Source organism: Hylobates moloch, unplaced genomic scaffold, assembly GCF_009828535.3.
Source record: "Hylobates moloch isolate HMO894 unplaced genomic scaffold, HMol_V3 SCAFFOLD_21, whole genome shotgun sequence".
Classification (NCBI taxonomy): Eukaryota; Metazoa; Chordata; class Mammalia; order Primates; family Hylobatidae; genus Hylobates; species Hylobates moloch.
In genome coordinates, this window is record NW_026652296.1 from 46,586,026 (window position 1) to 46,606,636 (window position 20,611).

The following is a 20,611-nucleotide window of genomic DNA, read 5'->3' on the forward strand; positions in this document are numbered from 1 at the left end:
GGTTTCCTGCGGGGCAGCTATGATTATGACAAAAGATAAGAGGAGATAAAAACAATGCTTTCATTCAGTCCTCCAATAAATATGTATCAAGAGCCAACTCTGTTCTGGGTGCTATGTCAGATGCTAAGGATATCAGGGGTAAATGAGACCCATAGGACTCCTTCCCTTCTTAAAATGTTATTTTGTCTAAAAAGACAGGTAATAAACAAATACAGATGTCATCACTAGTGGAAAATGCTACAAAGGAAAAGAAGAACGTGTCAGAGTTCTCTTAAAAAAAAAGTCTTAATCTGTGACCCAAATGGATGCCTGTGTTGTACAGCCAGAAGAAATCTCGAGGCAAGGATGATACTGGATTCCACCACTCTCTAGGGCAACGGCCCTCACACTTGAGCATGCAATAGAGTTACTTGGAGAACTTGTTAAACCACAGGGTTTCTGAATCTGTAGGTGTGGGGTGGGACCTGATAATCTGTATCTCACAAATTCCCAGGTGATGCTGCTGCTCCAGGAACCACGTTTTGAGAACCACTGCTCTGGTTTTCAGAATATTTCTGCCCTTCTTATTTCCAGATTCATCATGAGGATCACTAAGGAGATTAAATGTATGAAACTGCTTGATATAAATGAAAAGGGTGGCAATTATGGAGAAATAGATTCAAATAAAACCTGAATTCCTTCAGCACTTAAGGAAAATGAGCCAATCACAGTTGATTTTAGGAGGAACAATCCCATCTTCCTCTTCAGAAAGGAAGATGATTTTATGATCTTCAAAAGCAGCTTTTCTCTTTGTGTAATATAAGTCATTTAATTATGGAAGAGGCTCATGAGGGCCCTCAGGTCTTCATCAAAGGCTGGCAGAGTCATACTCCTAGCAGCATGCCCACTCCACTGCTTTCACAATCAGACACCTGCTGGGAGAGCCCATGATGGCTGAAATCAGGTCACCCTTTGCAAAGGACTAACTCAGAACCATCTTACGAATTACCCGCTCTAGAAACTGCATTTCCTGTGGACTGCAGGCTCCTTTGCAGCACATTAGCTAACACCAATGGAGGAAACAAGGAACAAAGATTTGCTTCCTAATACTCTGGTGGTTTAAACTGACCCTCCCTTGAGAGACTTGACTTATTCACTTCCCAGATCTGGCCCTATTGGGAAAAATCACCATATTTTTCTAGGCATTCTTTTCAAGGTGGCCTTATTATTTGAAAGATTTGAAAGGTTTCAGATCATCTTCCCAAGGTAATGTTCTCTTGAGGCAACAGAAGCAAGGATGTCCCAAAGAATAGAAGGTAGGTATTTTAATCTCAACTTTATCAATTTTGATCTGAATAAGTAAAATTACATTTAATAAAATTCAGTATTTAGTCTCTCTGAATCTCACCTTTCTTACTTTATCAAAAGTGAAGATTAGTCAGGCGCTGTGGCTCACGCCTGTAATCCCAGCACTTGGGGAGGCCGAGGCGGGTGGATCACCTGAGGTCAGGAGTTCGAGACCAGCCTGGCCAACATGGCGAAACCCCGTCTCTAGTAAAAATACAAAAATTAGCCGGGCGTCGTGGCGCATGCCTGTAATCCCAGCTACTCGGGAGGCTGAGGCAGGAGAATTGCTTGAACCCGGGAGGCGGGGGTTGCAGTGAGCCGAAATCGCGCCATTGCGCTCCAACCTGGGCGACAGAGCTGGAATCCGTCTGACTCGGGGAGAAAAAAATAAAAATAAAAGTGAAGATTGCCACAGACCAGGGGCTGGCAAACTTTTTCCGCAGAGGCCGGATAGTAAATACTTCAGGCTCTGTGACCATAAAATCCCTGTAGCGACAACTCAACTCTGCCACATGAAAGCAGCCACAGACGATATGTAAACAAATGGCCACAACTGTGTTCTAATAAAGCTTTATTTATAAAAACAGGCAGCAGGCCTGGCTAACACCTGACAGAGACTCCTTTCTCACCTCAGGGATCCTTGGCCACCATGACGCCTCTAATATGGATTTAATTTGTTAATGGGAGCAACAGATTTATTTTCCCTGTACCTGTATTTCTCTTGTGTTGTAAGAAAATATTACTTGTCATGTCACCTCGTCATAGGAATTTCAAAAGGACTGATGAGCTAATGTTTCAAAGTATTATGATTTCTTGATAAAGGGCAGAAGAGAAGTACTAATTATTAACAACAGTACATTTTAACCTACTATCATCTGATTGTTATTGCACCTGGGAATGGAATGTGAATTCCGGTTCATACCACTCATTCAAACATACTATGCTATGGTCTCTCACCTTAGAGTTTCCCCTCAAATGATTAATGAAAACCTTGAGTTAGTCAATATTACCCCTTGATGCCTTCCAAAGATTAAATAGAAGAAATAAAAGAAACAGATTCCACCATTTCATTTATACAAGTTTAATATTTTTCCATTTATCTTTGATGATTATTCAGCCCTGAAGCCTAAAAGTGAAACATTCTAAAGAAATAAAATAGACATGTGAGCTATGCTGAAAACCATCAAATAAGGGTTATATGGTTTCTTTATTTTTATTTATTCTTTTCCTCCTAGGAGAAACTCCATTAAGATTAAATTTTGGAGACAGGAGACTTTGGAGTATATATACGTTAAAATATATTTTTTAAAAACATAATGGATAATTGACACTGATTTCATAATTTCTTATTAATATTAGCATAATTTTTCCTTTGTATTCCACCTACTACCAATTACCAACCAGGGTTGACACTTTCAATAACTAATTCATTTGTTAGATATTTCTCTAGTACCTGTGATATACAAGGTACTCTGTTATAAAGGTGGAAAGTTTGCATATCCAACAATAAAAGGTAGCATGTGACAAGTGCCCTCAGTATGTTAACATGCAGTATTCTGGAGTGTGAAGAAAAAAGAAGGCATTTTTAGCTGAGGTGACAAGAGAAGACTTGTTTCATGGCAGAAGTGATACTTGAACTGAGTCTGGAAGACAAGTGAAAGGAACAAAGAAACAGCTTTCTAGATAGCTCAAATACAGACCCCATACATAGACATACCACTGTGAGCAATTCATATCATACCAAAGTTTGTAAGTAGTCCAGTGGAAGGCCAAAGGTAACCAGGCTAATGAGTCTGTGTTTAAGGAAAAATCCACTATCGGATTTTGAGAGGATTAGAGTTACGTTTTATTCATTCATTCAACGAATATCTTTTGAACCCCTATTACATATCACACATTTTTTAAGCTATATGAATATAGCCATACATTAGAAAAATGCAGAAAGAAGAGTCTGTGCCCATATTCTGGTAGACAGAACCAGGTAAGAAACAAAAGAAATAAGTAAATGATATAATATATTTGAAGATTAAATTTACAGGTGAGCAATTATAAGTTTAAAAACTGAAGCAATTATAAATAGGTTGGTTAGGGTGACACCTGATGTTACATTTGAACAAGAGTTTGAGATAGGTAAGGAACAAGCCATGTAGGTATCTAGAAGAATAGAATTCCAGCAGAGGGATTGCCAGTGCAAAGGCTTTGAGGACCAGGTTCACACAAAGCAGCCTGTGTGAGTGTGGGAGCACAGAAGGAGATGATGTAGAGAAGTAAACGTCACATCATGTAGAGCCTTGTAGACAATTTTAAGGACTCTGGATTCAAGAATGTTAATTTACTAGAACTGTGCAGAATAATTGCAGAAGGAAAAGTATTAGAAGTAGAGGCAACAGTGTTTTTAAAAAACTATTTTTCAGGTGAAAAAGTCTTGAAATAATTCACTCGTTTGATCCTTCATTTATTCACATTAATTCAGCACATATTTAGGAGACACTATGATTGATATTGACATTGGAACTGACTGAGATAGACAAATCTTGCCTATGTGAAGCTGACTACTTGGCAGAATGATGATAGCATGAATAGAAATGTCCCATATGTCAACAAGCTTCCAAAAATCTATAAAAATTTAAATTGTATTATGAATTCAAAAATATCTAATATTGTAGAGACGATTCCCAAAAGATCCAATTACATAAACAATCCTCCATCTACTTTCTAAGTCATTTCCTTAGCAATAGGCTTCAATGAAATATTGACCAATATTCTTTCTACCCTTAAGATTTCTTTTGAAAAGAATGATTGGATATTCTTAACGTCAAAAAGAAATCATTCAAAACATCCAAGCAGTGAAAAGTAAACTAAATATCTGGGGCTTATCATTCTGCTAATCATGATGAGTCACAGAACACAGAATACAAGTATAATTAATTCAAATACAACCATTTATGAATAGATTAATTTAGCAAGCATAAAAGAGGCAAAAACCAGTTCAAAATTATCAAGTTTGTCTGTAACCTAGACAACAGCATTTTCCAAACAAATTGCTGATGCATGAAGATATTATCACTTGTGGCTGGATGACTGGCTTTAGTACCCCTATAAGGATAAACCCGCTGTCTCCGAGGACAGATAGGAACTAGTCTCTGCTGTCAAACTGTCATGGAATTATTAAATATGGAGAGGAAAAGTGACCCAAACAGTATGTAATGAGCTCCCTTTTCATTCTCACTACAAAAGCACATCTGTGGATTGTTAATGACTCTGAAATGGATGAACCAAATTGATGAGAAAGAAAAACATCTCTCAGGGATAGGGAAAGGGAAAACGAACACATACAATGTTTATAAAACATAATTTTAAATATAAGGGGTTGTGAAAGTACTGTGAAATACTATAGAGTGGCATAAAAATGTAAGCTATTATTACTCGTCTTCTTATTGCTTTCCTTGCTTTCCTTTATGCTTTTAATATAAATCATTAACCTCTTAAATATATAGGAAGAAACAGGACCTAGTCGCAAATATTCCATGTTTATGACTTTTATGAGGTGGCACTGCAATGCCTGTGTGGTAATTTCCATTCTATTGGATGAGATTTTACTAAACGTGCCGTGTGGGCTGCATGCAGTGACTTGAGTATGTGTCGGCTCTCAGGATCTCAGCTCTCATGGATTCTGTAGCTACTCCCATTGACTGACTTGTCATTTCTAGCTACATTGTCCCAAAAGATCCATTTGCCCCAGGATGCCCATGAAAGCCACACTTCAGTTCAAAGTTATGACTCAGGCATTGGAATTCTTCAAGCACAGGTATTGACTTATTGATCTTTGTTCCTCAGTGCCTGGTATTGTGCATGTCTTCAATAACCCTAAAATAAGATGAATGGCATTCAAAGGAAACTGAATAACTTATTCAGAGGGATGTCAAACAGATACAAGCACATTTAAAAAATTATCACAGTGTGAACCCATACACTAGAGCCACCATTTTATTTGGGCGTATTTAATGATTCTGAGTATATTGTTCTTTAGAAAGTTCAGATTTGGAGAAATTTGATTTGTGTTTTAATACATAAAAAAGAAAACAGTGAATCAATAGGGGACTGGGAATATTACTTGGTTTAAGGACAGATACAAGTTTGAAAACAGTCAATAATCTTGCTATTATTGTAGCAGTCAACAACCTTGCTTCTTCTCAGGACAGTATAAGTTAGGTAAACTATGAAGGTAGCATGGTATTAGAAAGGATAAGAACCAACATTTGTAAAACTAGCACTATATGATTCTGGAGAGGGAAATCACCGTTAATACCCAGATCATGACCTCTGAGTTACAAAGAGAACTGCTCTAAACACCATTCTACACAAAGGGTTTGTTTGCCACAAATACATATTCCAAGCAGTAGTGAAGAGCCATTTGGCACATGATTTGACTATTTCACACTAGGTAAAGACACTAACAAAGAAATATAATTGAAAAGTCATTAGAGGAAAAATTAAACAGCATACATAGTTGATATACAATCATGCTTCACTTACCAACAGGAATGTGGTCTGAGAAGTGACTCCTTAGGTGATTTCATCGTTGTGTAATCATAGGGTATACTTACACAAACCTAGATGGTATAGCCTACTACATACCTAGACCATAGGCTATAGCCTACTGCTCCCAGGCTACAAACCTGTACAGCATGTTACTATACTGAATACTGCAAATAATTGTAACACAATGGTAAGTACGTAAACATAGCTAAACATAGAAAAGGTACAGTAAAAATATAGTACAGGTTGAATCCCTAATCCAAGTTTTGAAATTCAAAATGCTCCAAAATCTAAAACTTTGCGTGCCAACATGATGCCACAAGTGGAAAATTCCACACCTTATCTCATGTGACAGGCCACAGTCAAAACACAATCAAAACTTTGTTTCATGCACAAAATTATTTAAAATATTGCATAATATTACACTCGTGTTATGTGTATAAGGTGCGATAAAACATAAATGAATTTTGTATTTAGACTTGGGCCCCATCTCCAAGTTACTTCATTTTGTATATGCAAATATTTCAAAATCTGAAAAAAAGATCTGAAATCCAAATCATGTCTGGTCTCAAGCATTTGGGGTAAGGAATACTTAATCTGTATTATAATCTCATAGGACCACTGCCATATATGTGTTCCATCATTGACCAAAGCATCGCTATGCAGTACATGAAAGTACTTTCACTGAAACCATTATGAACAACATAGGATGCAATATTATACTGATAAAGAAAAATACTGTTTTAATATATTACTATTTACTACAAGTCCTCAAATTTAAACATACCTTTACGGTAATCTTTAAAATATAACACGCTATTCTCCATTCACACACATCCACAAGAAATTCACTGTTACGACAACCTATCTATATATAACCCATAGTATCCTATAGGTTGTATTATAAATTTTCATTCATATTTTCCCCACTGCTAAAACAAAAATCAAAACCAGCTTCACTTTTACATAAAACGTATTCACAGATCTCAGCAGTATCATAAGAAGTGGGCGAATGCGATAATCGACAAATTGGTGTCCCAATTTCCAGGTCAATGCACACCTTAATGATGCAATGAAACCCTCTACCTCCAACCTCAGGCCCTGAAGATTACGGGATAAAAAAGCTATGACACTGAACAGCTTCTCTCTAAGTATTTTATCCCACACCATGCCACCCAGTTGGTTGAATCACTAAGCAACAAGGTCAATCAAACGCAATACTTCTCTCTATTAAAATATAATGGAAATTTTGACCATTCCACATTCAAAGAGCAAATACATTCTCACACTGACAACCAGATTTTGTTGGCTTTTCCTGAAAGCAAAGTGTGACAGATGCCTTGGCTGTAATTGCCAATCAGCCTTTACATGGCAGCTGGAAAAACAATACATCACTTTGATCTCCTTTGCTCTAAACACATCCACAATCAAGAAACCTGAACAAGGAATAAGAAATTGGCATCATTTCCAGGAGCTGTCACTCTGTGGCACTGAAATGCAATAATGTATATTTTGCTCATATTTTTATTTCCCTTTCAGAGACACTCTGTCAAAGACTTGAATAGTTAAACATCATATGTGTGTATATACATATACATATATATAATATACACAGTATATATATATTATATATATATTTGTATATATTTGGAGACATACTTGGAAAGCACGTTTTTATTACCAGGTACAAAATCTGAACTCAAGCACATTTAATTAAATACCACCACTGCCATTTCCTTTTCCAGTTATACACTGGAGTAAAACAAGTTAAGATGTCTCATCTGGTTTTGAAACAGTATTCAAAACAGTTGTACTCACATTTTGCAGGCAGGTCATAGCCACATGTGATTTTTGCATGTCCAGTATCACAGCCATTCAGGTTACGACATTCAGCTAGCAAACAGGGGCCGGCTGCTCTATGAATACAGCCATCCACTAAGGGAGAAAGAAGAAAGTTAGCTTATATTTGCCATTTGGAAATAAATATAAAGCTCAAGATGGGAAGGGGAAAAGAACTCAATTTGTTCTTCCTGGAAATAACCATAGCCCATGGAAGAAAACCCAGGGTGTCCAATGTTTCAGACACTAGCTTGTCTGTGTGTGTGTTGGCGGCGGGGGGGGGGGGCGGTAATGCGGTGAACAGAAGTAGAAGGGTTATAGAAGTTGTGTGCTACTTAAACAACAGGTTCTCTGGGGTGGGAGAATCCTTGATATGTAGCATTTTCCCTTTTCAGTGGTATAATTCCTTGCCCCACATCCAATTTTAAGCTATTAACTGGATGTCACTGAACACAAGGTTGAGAAGTGTTCACAATTGTCTCTCTCTCCCGAGCTGGTACGTGTTGCCTCTAACACACCACAGGTTAGAGAAGAAAAAAGGTCAGTAAGAAACCTAAAAAGGTTTCTCACCTCAAAACTGAAAGAGTAGAATTAAAGCTACCAAAATCAAAACCAAACCTTTGAGCAACTTCTTCCCGCAACAGAATGACACAAACATGATTGTGTTTCTGCAGGGTGTCTGACTGGGTGCTGCGCAAGGGTAGATTAGGTCTTGCTTAACACCCATAAGACCACCCCTTACTCTCACTTGGCAGGGCCTGAAGCAGAACTTCAGTGCTGCTCCGACTCTGCCAGAGGGGCAGGCTTTGTGCCCGTGACCAGTCTCAGGTCTCGTCATCAGCTCTCTGGCTTTACATCTGGATCCCTTTGACATCCAGGCATCACAAGTTAGCTTTTGAGAGCACAAATTTGATGTCGCTGGAAATTAAGGCTCTCTGTGTGTGAGTGCACAGGTAGAAGGGCAGAAGATTAAAAGATCACAGACACATAAATTAGGAAATTGAGAATTTGGGGCTTTAGTTATTATTGAATGGGCCCCTTGGATAGAAAAAAAAAAAGCAAGATTACAAAATAAAGGAAAAGAGAGAGTAATAGTAACTGGAATGTGAAAATAGAATATTAGAGGTTTGAAGACTTCTCCTTCTCTCCACAGTCCGTAACACCATGTAATTGATCCTTGATCTTTGTTATCATTATCATTATTATTATTTAAGAGGAAGCTGGATATGGGACAGGCTATTGGCACTAAGGGAAGTATAACTTGTCTAACGTCCAGGTTGACTTCTGCTGCCACTGCATGGCAGGGAGACATCACTTTTGGCCTCACAAGTGTCCCAGGGAAACAAGATTATCTGGGCTTTATTACTTCACCACTTGCATATCACCAAAGTTTGACAATGATCCTCAACCTCAAAGACACTCACAACAAAATTAATTCACTCCAGACTACGCTACACTGCATGTTTTGCAAAATCTAGGTTGAAATCCAGACTTTAACATTTACCAGATATGGCATGCTCCAAGCACTGGTTTTCTTATAAGTCCTTGTCAATAATGGTAGTATCTCACATAGTTGCAAAGTTGTGCATAAAATTTGAATAATTTTGTGCATGGAAGGCATTCAGCATACTGTCTAGTACAGTGTTATGTGTCCCTTTGGTGGTAGTTCAGTACTCTAAATCAAAATTTTGTGTAAATTTTGAAATAATTCTTCTTTATTTAAAAAGAAGAAATAAAGGCCAGGCACAGTGGCTCATGCTTGTAATCCCAGCACTTTAGGAGGCTGAGGCGGGCGAATCACCTGAGGTCAGATGTTCGAGACCAGCCTGACCAACATGCAGAAACCCTGTCCCTACTAAAAATACAAAATTAGCTGGGTGTGGTGGTGCATGCCTGTAATCCTAGCTACTCAGGAGGCTGAGGCAGGAGAATTGCTTGAACCCAGGAGGCGAAGGTTGCAGTGAGCCAAGATCGTGCCATTGCACTCCAGCCTGGGCAACAAGAGTGAAACTCCATCTCAAAAAAAAACAAAAAACAAAAAACCATCAAGTTTTTTCTCTTACAAAGAAACATTAATATATTTTCTTAAAATTCTTTCAATTAGCAGTTTTACTTTTTAAATTTCTTACATGAAATTATTAACACAAGTGCAAAAAATATGTATACAAGGATGTCACAGTTGTTTACAATAGTGAAAACTTGGATCTACTCAGATGTCCACCAACAGGAGCTGGTTAAATAAATAAAAGCCCATCAATGCCATAGACTGTAATACACCACTTAAAATGAATAGACCAGCTATAGGTAAACAGAGTCCTTCACATGAAAAGATTTCTCAGTGAAAATGCCAGGTTTAGAAAAGTATATATAGTATGGCTACCATTTTGTTTACAACATTATACACACACACATACATATATATATAGGTACTGAATATACATATATATGGGTATATATATGTAATGTGTGTATATATATATATTCAGCACACACACATATATATATATATATGCACTGAAAATATATGCACCATTGGTGATATTATTATGAGATGGGAAACAGAGGGTGAGATTACTGTATAAGGGAAAAAATTATGTCCTAATTTCTCTATATATGAAAATTTTTTACAAGGGCTTTAAGAAAAGTATTTTAAAGTAAATGTTTTCTTGGCAAAGAGATAATTAGTTACTTTCAAATAGATAATGAAAATAGGATTTCCTAGTATACTTAATCATATGCTGTCAAATGTTATCGGCATTATTTAGATTGCACCTTAATGCAGTTTGCAGATATCTAATTCTCAAAATTTTCATGGTTATCCCAGTATTCCTGACTGCATTCGGGCAATGAAAATCTAGCTGAAGAGCTATTTAATAATAATGCCTACAGCTTAAATGTACCAAATGCATAAATGTGCTGGGCACTGCACTAAGGACAACCTTATAAGGTAAATATTAATTTTATCATCTCCGTTTCATAGGATCTTAGGTTAGTAACTTGCTTACATTCACAAAGTATTCACAATGTGATTCAAAACCCCAGATTTGTCTGATGCTGCAACCATGCTCTTAACCGTTATAAATCAGTCCTCTCAATTCCTGCATGTGGCATATCGAAGCACTATATTACATTACTTTTAAATTCCCAACTATTCTATTTATGACTTATAATGTACACACAATCAAATGTACACATTTTAAGTGTGCAGTTTTGACAAGTTTTAACAACTGTGTGCATTTATGTAACCATGATGCTAATAAAGATACAAAACCTTTCCATCAACCCAAAAAGCTACCTTGTGCCCTTTCCATTCAATTTCCCCTCCCCTCACCCAGAGGGAGTTCCTGTTCTGACTCTGATCACCAGAACTGTTTTAGCTGCTATATAACTTCAAACTTTTTATAAAGATAGAGAAACTGCCTTCTTTTACGCCACATATTAAATATTTCTGAGATTCATCTGTGTTGTATATATTTAGACTTCTTCCTTTTTATTTCTAATACTCCATTGTTGAATATGCTGTAATTTCTTTATCCATTCATCTGTGAATAGACATTAGACTGTTGCTAGTTTTTAGCTATTATGAATCAATCTGCATACTTGTATAAACCATCTTGTAGCTATACGTTTTCATTTCCATTTGACAAATATCATTGAGTGAAATTACTAGGTAAGTATATATTTATTTCACAAAGAACTAACATAACAGTTTTCTCAAGTGATTACCATGTTACACACAACCCCAGCAATGTAGGAGAGTTCAAATTTTGGCAATCCTTTGTTGTCGTCAGCCTTTTTAATTGGTAATTCTAATGACCATAAAGGAGTATTCAATGCACATTTCCCTGATAATTAATGATGTTAGATATCTTGCCAAATGTATATTGGCCATTCATATATCTTATTTTGGGAAGTGTCTGCTCATGTCTTTTGCTAATTTTTGTTGTCTTTTTATTACTGAGTTGTGACAAATCTGTTATTAATTCCATTTCACTTTTTAAAATTTCAAATATTTCATTTTTTTCATTCTTGAAATTTCCATTTGGTTCTCCTTCTTACTGTTTTCCTATGACTCCTGAAATTTCCCATCTCCTCACCCATTCTATTTTATCTAGTCATGTAAATTCCTTAACAGATGTGACATAGTTATTTTAATGTCCCTATGTGCCAATTCCATTATCTAGGTCAGCTATGGGGCTGTCTGTATTGACTCATTTTTCATTTGACTCTGGGATACATTTTCTTATTTCTTTGCATGTCTAGTAAATTACTGATGGCATATTGAAACTTGCGTATAATATATGGTAGAGACTTTAGATTCTATTATCTTTTATTATCTTAGAAGATTCTATTATCTTAGAAGTTTGTTCTAGCAGGCAGGTAAAATACTGTCAAGTAATATGGAAGCTTTGTTAAGGTGGGTCTATTTCAGTTTTTCCTTAAGTTCTACGATAAATCCCTTAGTCCCAGGATGTAGTCTTTACTCCTACCGCATAGCCCTTCTGGAGTTTCAGTGGAAAACCCAAGATGTTAGCCAAGCCCCCTCTAACTTGGGGAGAACTAAAATTCCAAATTCTATAGACATACAGTTAAGAAGCTGCTGAATTATTTGCTCAGTTATTTACACCCTCTAGCTTTCATTTTCTTCCTAGCCTTCTTAGAGTCTTTCTCTGCATAAGCATAGACTCAACCAAGGATTAAAGAGGGACTTAATTTGTAGATTTTGGGCTCCTTCATCTGTGACTGTCTCCTTTCTGGCATCTGCTCCTTAATTCCTATTCTGACAATCCTGAATTCAGTCCTGTGGTTTCCCAAGTGAATAACTATTGCTTTCTATTTCAGCCCTCTCAGCCACTTACCATATGAGTTAAGTAGGACCCTCAGGGTCCAAGTCACATGATCTCTTAAATGTGGCTCTCACTCAGTGTGGTTCCTTATTTCACAAATAGAATCTCTTTTATTTCAGCCTACTTGCTAGTGCCAATAAACAATTTCTGTTGTTGCTTATATTTTGTCAAGAATTTCTAATTGCTATTGGTACGAAGGTCATCTGATACATGTTAGTCTTTCATTATAGAACAATGGAACTACAGACCACACTTTCAATTTAAATATGATCTCCTATTATTTCAGAGCTATATTTGTGGCACTTGAAAAAAAAAGTGTGTGGGAGAAAAGGGCAATGGGAATATTAATTGTATCAATTCTATGCTCAAAAGCATGTCTTTGAAAGACAAAAAGGTAATAGCCCTATATGTACAAACTCAATATAAGAGTTTAAATTTCTCTAATCTATTGTCAATTCTGTTGCTAGACTTATTTTTCTAAAATGTGAGTCTGATCTTACTACTTCCCTATTAAAGTCATGTTTGTTGTTCTTCATATCTTACATTGTAAAACACTAATTCCAAATTATGGTGTTTAGACCCTTCATAAATGTTGTTCCAACTTATCCTCCCAACCCTCATATCCTCCTACACTTTCTTCCTTCACATCCTCTGATTTCGCCACACCCATGACCTTGCTGTTCTCTAAAGGCACCATGACTTCCTTTGCATGGTACCCTCTACCCAGGCTTTCTATTCCCTCCCCTTTTCTGCCTAGCAAGGTCTTTCCCATTTTTCAATTTCTATTTCAAATGTTTTCTCTTTTAAGAAACCATTTACAACTGGAAAAAATAAATGTCTCTTTATGTTCCCATAATATTCTGGTTTGCACCCTTATTGTCATATTTATAAACTGTTTTATAGCTGTTACATAAACACAGTAGAATGCTTATATGCTAAAAGTCTGTTTCCCACCTTAGTCTCAGTTTCTTGAAGAAACAGGAGGTGGCTTATTCTTTTGTATATCCCCACCTGTCTTAATAAATAACTCTGTAACTGCTTAATACAGTTGATTTTGATTCAATTAAATTTGGGAGGAAAAGTAACGTTTTTGTTTTTTTTCTGACAATACTGAGGAAATTGTTGGGTTACTCAAATCCAAGGAATTAGAAAGTAAAAAGTAAAGTCAAATGCACAGCCAGTGTTGTCATCACAAATCTGGTGATGAGGTTCTATATTAGAAGTGTTATAATTCATTGAATCTGAAAGTTCACCCCCTTCTCCACTCAGGTCTAGTTCAATCTGCAGAAAACCTTGTCTTTTGACTTCACAGAGGGTCAGAATAAAAAGACAGCAGGCTGAATAGTGGCAAGATGTGGAATACAACACAGTAGCACTTCTCACATCTACCCTGGGAAGGCAGATGGGGAGGAGACCCATAGTTTGTACTCGGGCTGACACAGATCGTCTAAACCTAATCACCACTAAAGAAAAAAAGAATAGAACCCAAGATCAGAAATCTAAAAGACGGAAAAAAAGTGGAATACAATCTTCTAGAGAGCAATAGGACTGTCTATGCTTCTTATCATACCAAAAATATATATCTTATAGGAAAAAAGACAACTAAGCTCCATCAGTAAATAGAACAACAATATATAGAATTTTTCAAGACCACTGTGGCTAGACTGCTGTTTGTTCACCAAAGCCCATTTGGTTTTATTCCTGGGCTACATGAGCAAGACAGTACTTCCCAAACATTCTTGTAATTTTAGGGGGTTGTGGGACTGAGTCCTGTTTAAAGAGTATGAATAAAAGTGATATAACTATTTCTACATCCAGTCCATGAAAATCCTGCACAAGGTCCTCCATAAGACCTTCCATTGTCTGCAGGCTGAATGCAGGGGCTCAGGCAGGACACCAATGACCCAGGAGATGGTGCAGCAACCAGACAAAAAGTGCCTGAGTCCCTAAATGACTGTGTGGAACACAGCTCCACTCCCACTTCCCATACTAGACTGTGAATCAGGTGATAAACCTTTATTATGTAGAACCACTACAATTTGGGGATGTTTGCAACACCAGTTTGCCTTAAAAATACATTCATTTCTGTTGCAAATATCATGATGGCAATTTTTGTTCCACTGGATCACTGTTTTTTTTTAGACTTGTGCAAAAAAATCAGCTTTTATTACTAGAATGAATGTATTGGCCAAGCTCATTGCCCTAGGTATGTCTCAGAGTCCTTAATCATGCTGGAGTCTGAAGACTCGGTGAGTACCCAAAGCCAAGCTCTCCTACTCATTCAAATAGTTGTTCCTCCTACTTAGTGACTGAAACCAGACTAACAGAAGATTAAAGCAGAGACTTATTAAAGACTGCCTGTGGTAAGGTCAGCTAGTGTTCGGGTGAACACTGAGGTCACTCACAGGGCTGCTCTTCCTCAGGACTGAGGGGAGTCTAGCTGCAGCTCCTTCTAAAGGCTAGGCTTTCTGCTGTACTGACATACCTGTCATTTACCATCCTGACAAGAAAGGCCAAAATGCTTGCAGGCAGATGGTTAACTAACCCAAGGATTTTGACTCCCTGACGTATTTTCTCCAATTATCTAGCAAAGGCTAAATTCAGAGGACTTCAGCCTATTAATTAGGCTATCTTGGTTAGCTTTCCTTAGACTATAGCCTAAAGAATTTCACTGTCTGAGAGTGGGATAGAAAGATAAGTTTCAGTTATGCTTGAGGGGAATTGTTGTCCCTTTTGTTCATATTACCTTGGAGCTTAGAGTTTGAAGATGTTATTATAGAATAGTCTTATTCCACTGTTTAGATAGCTAAAATAAAGGCAAAAGAAATAGAACATGAAACCACCTCAAATTTTTTTTTAACTTAGGATTATTTTGCCCCAGAGAGTCCAATCTGCATCTCTGGCATTCCCCAGTTAAAGCTCATCATTTTATAAGCAAATGAACAAGTTGATCCTGAAAAGAGAAAAAGCAAGCTGCAAAGCATTGAACAGAAACGTATCAGGTACTGTACAGTAATGAATGTAGAGCTATCAGAAAATAAAAATAAAAGAGAACCAAGACAAAGTTCTAAACACAGGTTTTGAAAAACACTAAATGCATCATTTAGTGAAATCCAGTTATTTTAGAAATTGGCCCTGTGGTGGTTTTTATTTCTATGGGATCAGTGGTGATATCCCCTTTATCATTTTTTATTGTATCTATTTGTTTCTTCTCTCTTTTCTTCTTTATTAGTTGGCTAGTGGTCTATCTATTTTGTTAATCTTTTCAAAAATCCAGCTCCTGAATTCATTGATTTTTTGAAGAGATTTTTGTGACTCTATCTCCTTCAGTTCTGCTCTGATCTTAGTTATTTCTTGTTTTCTGCTAGCTTTTGAATTTGTTTGCTCTTGCTTCTCTAGTTCAATTGTGATGTTAGGGTGTCGATTTTAAATCTTTCCCACTTTCTCCTGTAGGCATTTAGTGCTATAAATTTCCCTCTAAACACTGCTTTAGCTGTGTCCCATAGATTCTGGTATGTTGTGTCTTTGTTCTCATTGGTTTCAAAGAACTTATTTATCTCTGCCTTAATTTTGTTATTTACCCAGTAGTCATTCAGGAACAGGTTTTTCAGTTTCCATGTAGTTGTGCAGTTTTGAGTGAGTTTCTTAATCCTGAGTTCTAATTTGATTGCACTGTGGTCTGAGAGACAGTTTGTTATGATTTCCGTTCTTTTGCATTTGCTGAGGAGTATTTTACTTCCAATTATGTGGAATAAGTGTGTTGTGGATGTATGTTAGAATAAGTGTGATGTGGTGCTGAGAGGAATGTATATTCTGTTGATTTGGGGTGGAGAGTTCTGTAGATGTCTATTAAGTCCGTTTGGTCCAGAGTTGAGTTCAAGTCCTGAATATCCTTGTTAATTTTCTGTCTCATTGATCTGTCTAATATTGACAGTGGGGTGTTAAAGTCTCCCACTATTGTTGTGTGGGAGTCTAAGTCTCCTTGTGGGTCTCTAAGAACTTGCTTTATGAATCTTAGTACACCTGTATTGGGTGCATATACATTTAGGATAGTTAGCTCTTCTTGTTGCATTGATCCCTTTACCATTATGTAATGCCCTTGTCTTTTTTAAAAATCTTTGTTGGTTTAAAGTCTGTTTTATCAGAGACTAGGACTGCAACCCCTGCTTTTTTCTGGCTTTCCATTTGCTTGGTAACTCTTCCTCCATCCCTTTATTTTGAGCCTATGTGTGTGTTTGCACATGAGATGTGTCTCCTGAACACAGCACACCAAAGGGTCTTGACTCTTTATCCAATTTGCCTGTCTGTGTCTTTTAATTGGGGCATTTAGCCTGTTTATATTTAAGGTTAATATTGTTATGTGTGAATTTGATCCTGTCATTATGATGCTAGCTGGTTATTTTGCCCATTTGTTGATGCAGTTTCTTCATAGTGTTGATCGTCTTTACAATTTGGTATGTTTTTGCAGTGGCTGGTACCGGTTTTTCCTTTCCATATTTAGTGCTTCCTTCAGGAGCTCTTATAAGGCAGGTCTGGTAGTGACAAAAATCTCTCAGTCTCTGCTTGACTGCAAAGGATTTTATTTCTCCTTCACTTATGAAGCTTAGTTTGGCTGGATATGAAATTCTGGGTTGAAAATTGTTTTCTTTAAGAATGTTGAATATCGGCCCCCACTCTCTTCTGGCTTGTAAAGTTTCTGCCGAGAGATCAGCTGTTAGTCTGCTGGGCTTCCCTTTGTGGGTAACCTGACCTTTCTCTCTGGCTGCACTTAACATTTTTTCCTTCATTTCAACCTTGGTGAATCTAACGATTATGTGTCTTGGGGTTGCTCTTCTCGAGGAGTATTTTTGTGGTGTTCTCTGTGTTTCCTGAATTTGAATGTTGGCCTGTCTTTCTAGTTTGGGGAAGTTCTCCTGGATAATATCCTGAAGAGTGCTTTTCAACTTGGTTCTATTCTCCCCATCACTTTTGGGTACACCGATCAAATGTAGGCTTAGTCTTTGTCTCCTGCTTGTCTTACAAAGATAATTTTCTAAACAGTTTTTAGCAAGGGGGATTTTGGAGTTCTTGGATTTTCACAGGGAGATTTCGGAGTTCTTGGATTTTCACATATTTATTTAATCTTTTTTTGTAAATAAAAGATGGTAACTTAATCTAAAAGCAGCTGCATAAATCATATTAGCCTAAAAAGTAAGAGGTTTCACTCACTGAATATATATCTCTCAGAAGCCCAAGAGGATACAACAGGGTTCTTTAAAAATCAAATTAACATAAATTTGTTAAACAACTACCTTGCACAAAGCATTCTGCATGAAGCTGTGGGGAAATCAAATAATAATATTAACAACAATAATAATAATGTCACATATTTTGAAGATGTGCTGTGTGCCCACTGGTGTGGTAAGTGACTTGTAAGCTTTCACTTTTTAAGAGGTAGTGTTATGAAGTAGAAAGAGGATGGTTAAGGTGTCAGACAGCAGAGATTCAAATCCTAGTGCCACCATTTAAATCTCTTTTTCTTGATTTTCTCATCTTTAAAATGGGATCCCTCATAGGACCTCCACTCAAAATTATAGAATTTTTGTGAGTAAATTGACAAGCACTTTGAATAATGCCTGGCATGTAGCAAGTATGCAATAAATTTTGGCTATAATATCTCAATCATGATAAAATCATGATAAAAATTTTGAAAGGAAGAATTCATTAGGATCACTACTTAATAAATGAAGAGGTGGAAGTTAAGTAATCACTGCAAGATCATGTAGAAGCTGGGGTCAGAGCCCATGTTTGCCTGAACTTAAAGTCTGTTATAAATCCCCACTGTCTCTATCTCCATTCATGCAGGGAAGAAAGGAAATATAAGCCATGGTCTCTTTCTTTGGGACCCAAATGAATAGGGCAGAAAAGCTCAGAATCATGTTTTCATTGAAATTAAAAGTGATTTACAATATACCAAATACCTTAGTATGGAGAATATATCTTTTAATAGATTGACAAAATTTTAGGGAATGTGTCACATATTAATGTATTACATTTTATAAAGCACTTTGACAAAATTATCACAAATTTATTTTGCAAAATATTTTGCAAGGTGGTCTTGAGCTTTATTACCTTTTCCTTTTTCTTTTTGAGATGGAGTTTCACTCTTGTTGCCCAGGCTGGAGTGCAGTGGCACAATCTTGCCTCACTGCAACCTCCAGCTCCCAGGTTCAAGCAATTCTCCTGCCTCAGCCTCCCGAGTAGCTGAGATTACAGGCGCCCACCACCACACCCAGCTAATTTTTTGTATTTTTAGTAGAGATGGGGTTTCACCATGTTGGTCAGGCTAGTGTTGAACTCCTCACCTCAAGTGATCCACCTGCTTCAGCCTCCCAAAGTGCTGGGATTACAGGTGTAAGCCACCATGCCCAGCCACCTTTTCCATTTTATAGTTGAAGAAATTCAACAAGTTCAAGAATAGATTCCTTGTCTAAGGTCATCCACCTAAGTGGCAGATATGAATTCAGATTTTATGGCCCTAAAATTGTGGTCAATGTCACCAAGGGAGCCTAGTAAAAATGCAGATTCCCATACCCAGCCTCAAATCCATAAAATCAGTCTCTCCAGCCATAGAAATGCAGAGTCTGCATTTAGTAATCTCTGCAGCTAACAGAGACACACACTACCAACTGAGAACTTGGAGAAGCATTCCTCCACATTATCTTGTTTTATTGACACAGCTCCAGAGAGTGATGAGCAATTGGGCCCTGTGGTAAGTGATCTGAGTATTCACTGGACACATGAAACCATGAGTCCTGACTCTCATAAATCAAATGATCCTCTCTAAATTTAATTAAAGCCTTGCTCTCACACTCCTCCGCAAGTCCTAATCAAATATCCAAAGAGGAAAAGTCCCCACCCTTAAAAGTTTGCATTGAAAGCAAGCAATATTAGCTGGAACTAGAACTGAACTCAGTGACAAGTAGGATTTCAATTAAACACTGTTTCACTTAAAGCTATACATGGGAATCATGAAATATCTTGGACGTAAGGAGACGCTTGATGCATGGTCTCCAAAGTGAGGCTATAAGACATTCATATAAAGGATGAAAAAAATACACTGAAACTTTAGTTGATATTTACAATTTTTATCTAAAAAGATAAGAATGAAGTTCAAGTTTATTAATATCTAATATATAGATGACAGTAGTACTTGTATATAATTTATAAGCAAACATACACATACATATAAGTACATGTTCAAAATATTTGTACTGAGAGAACTATACAATCAAGAACATCTGGAGTCCACAGATCTGGTAATTAAAAGGGCTTTAAAATCCAAATGCCAGTCTCTGTCACTTAGAATTTTTGCATCTATGTAATGGGTATAATACTAGTATCAACCTTGTAGAGTTCTTATGAGAATTGAATGAGATAACATGTACAGTGCTTAGCTCATACAGTGCCTGAATAAGTGCTCAAAGAATCTTAATGTGGTATACCTTTCACAAAGGCTGCAGAAATTACTTCTTTCTTTGTATCCATGCCCTTGGCCATATAACTCTGCAGCTCCTGCCATCAAGAGATACAATCTGTTTCCCTATCACCTGAATCTAGGCTAATCTCACGACTTGCTTTGGTCAATAGAATGAGGCAAAAGTGACTCTGTGCCAGTACTAGTCCTAAGTCTCAAGAGGCCTTTCACATTTCTGCCCACTCTCTTGGAACTCTGCTTAGCTCCCATGTGAGCTAGTCCAGATCAGCCAGCTGAAGGATGAGAGATTATATGGAACAGAATTAAGCCATCTCAATGGAGGCCAACTTAGACTAGCCAGCATTCGGCTTTCCTGGCAACTGACCAGATGAGTGGTCATGTGAGTGAGGCCAGATAACAGAAAAAGAACTGTCCAGCTTTACAGTGAACCCATAGAATCAATAATTAAATAGCCGTTGTTTTAAGTCACTAAACTTTGGAAGTGGTTTGTTACACAGATATTCATCATCATCATCTTCCTCATCAGAAAGGATACAAAGCAAGAATCCACTCTCAAAGGAAGACACAAAAGAATAAGGTTAAA

General features: G+C 37.1%; 1 protein-coding gene across 4 annotated transcripts in view; it reads right to left on the reverse strand.

Moving 5' to 3' along the window:
- MACROD2 (mono-ADP ribosylhydrolase 2) overlaps positions 1-20,611 on the reverse strand; it is a 2,131,323-nt gene that overhangs the window by 1,403,412 nt on the left and 707,300 nt on the right. For all 4 annotated transcript variants that reach the window (XM_058432749.1, XM_058432748.1, XM_058432747.1 and 1 more), the window contains exon 5: positions 7,684-7,800. In XM_058432749.1, the coding sequence (XP_058288732.1) occupies positions 7,684-7,800 (117 nt within the window). The remainder of the gene's footprint in view (positions 1-7,683; positions 7,801-20,611) is intronic.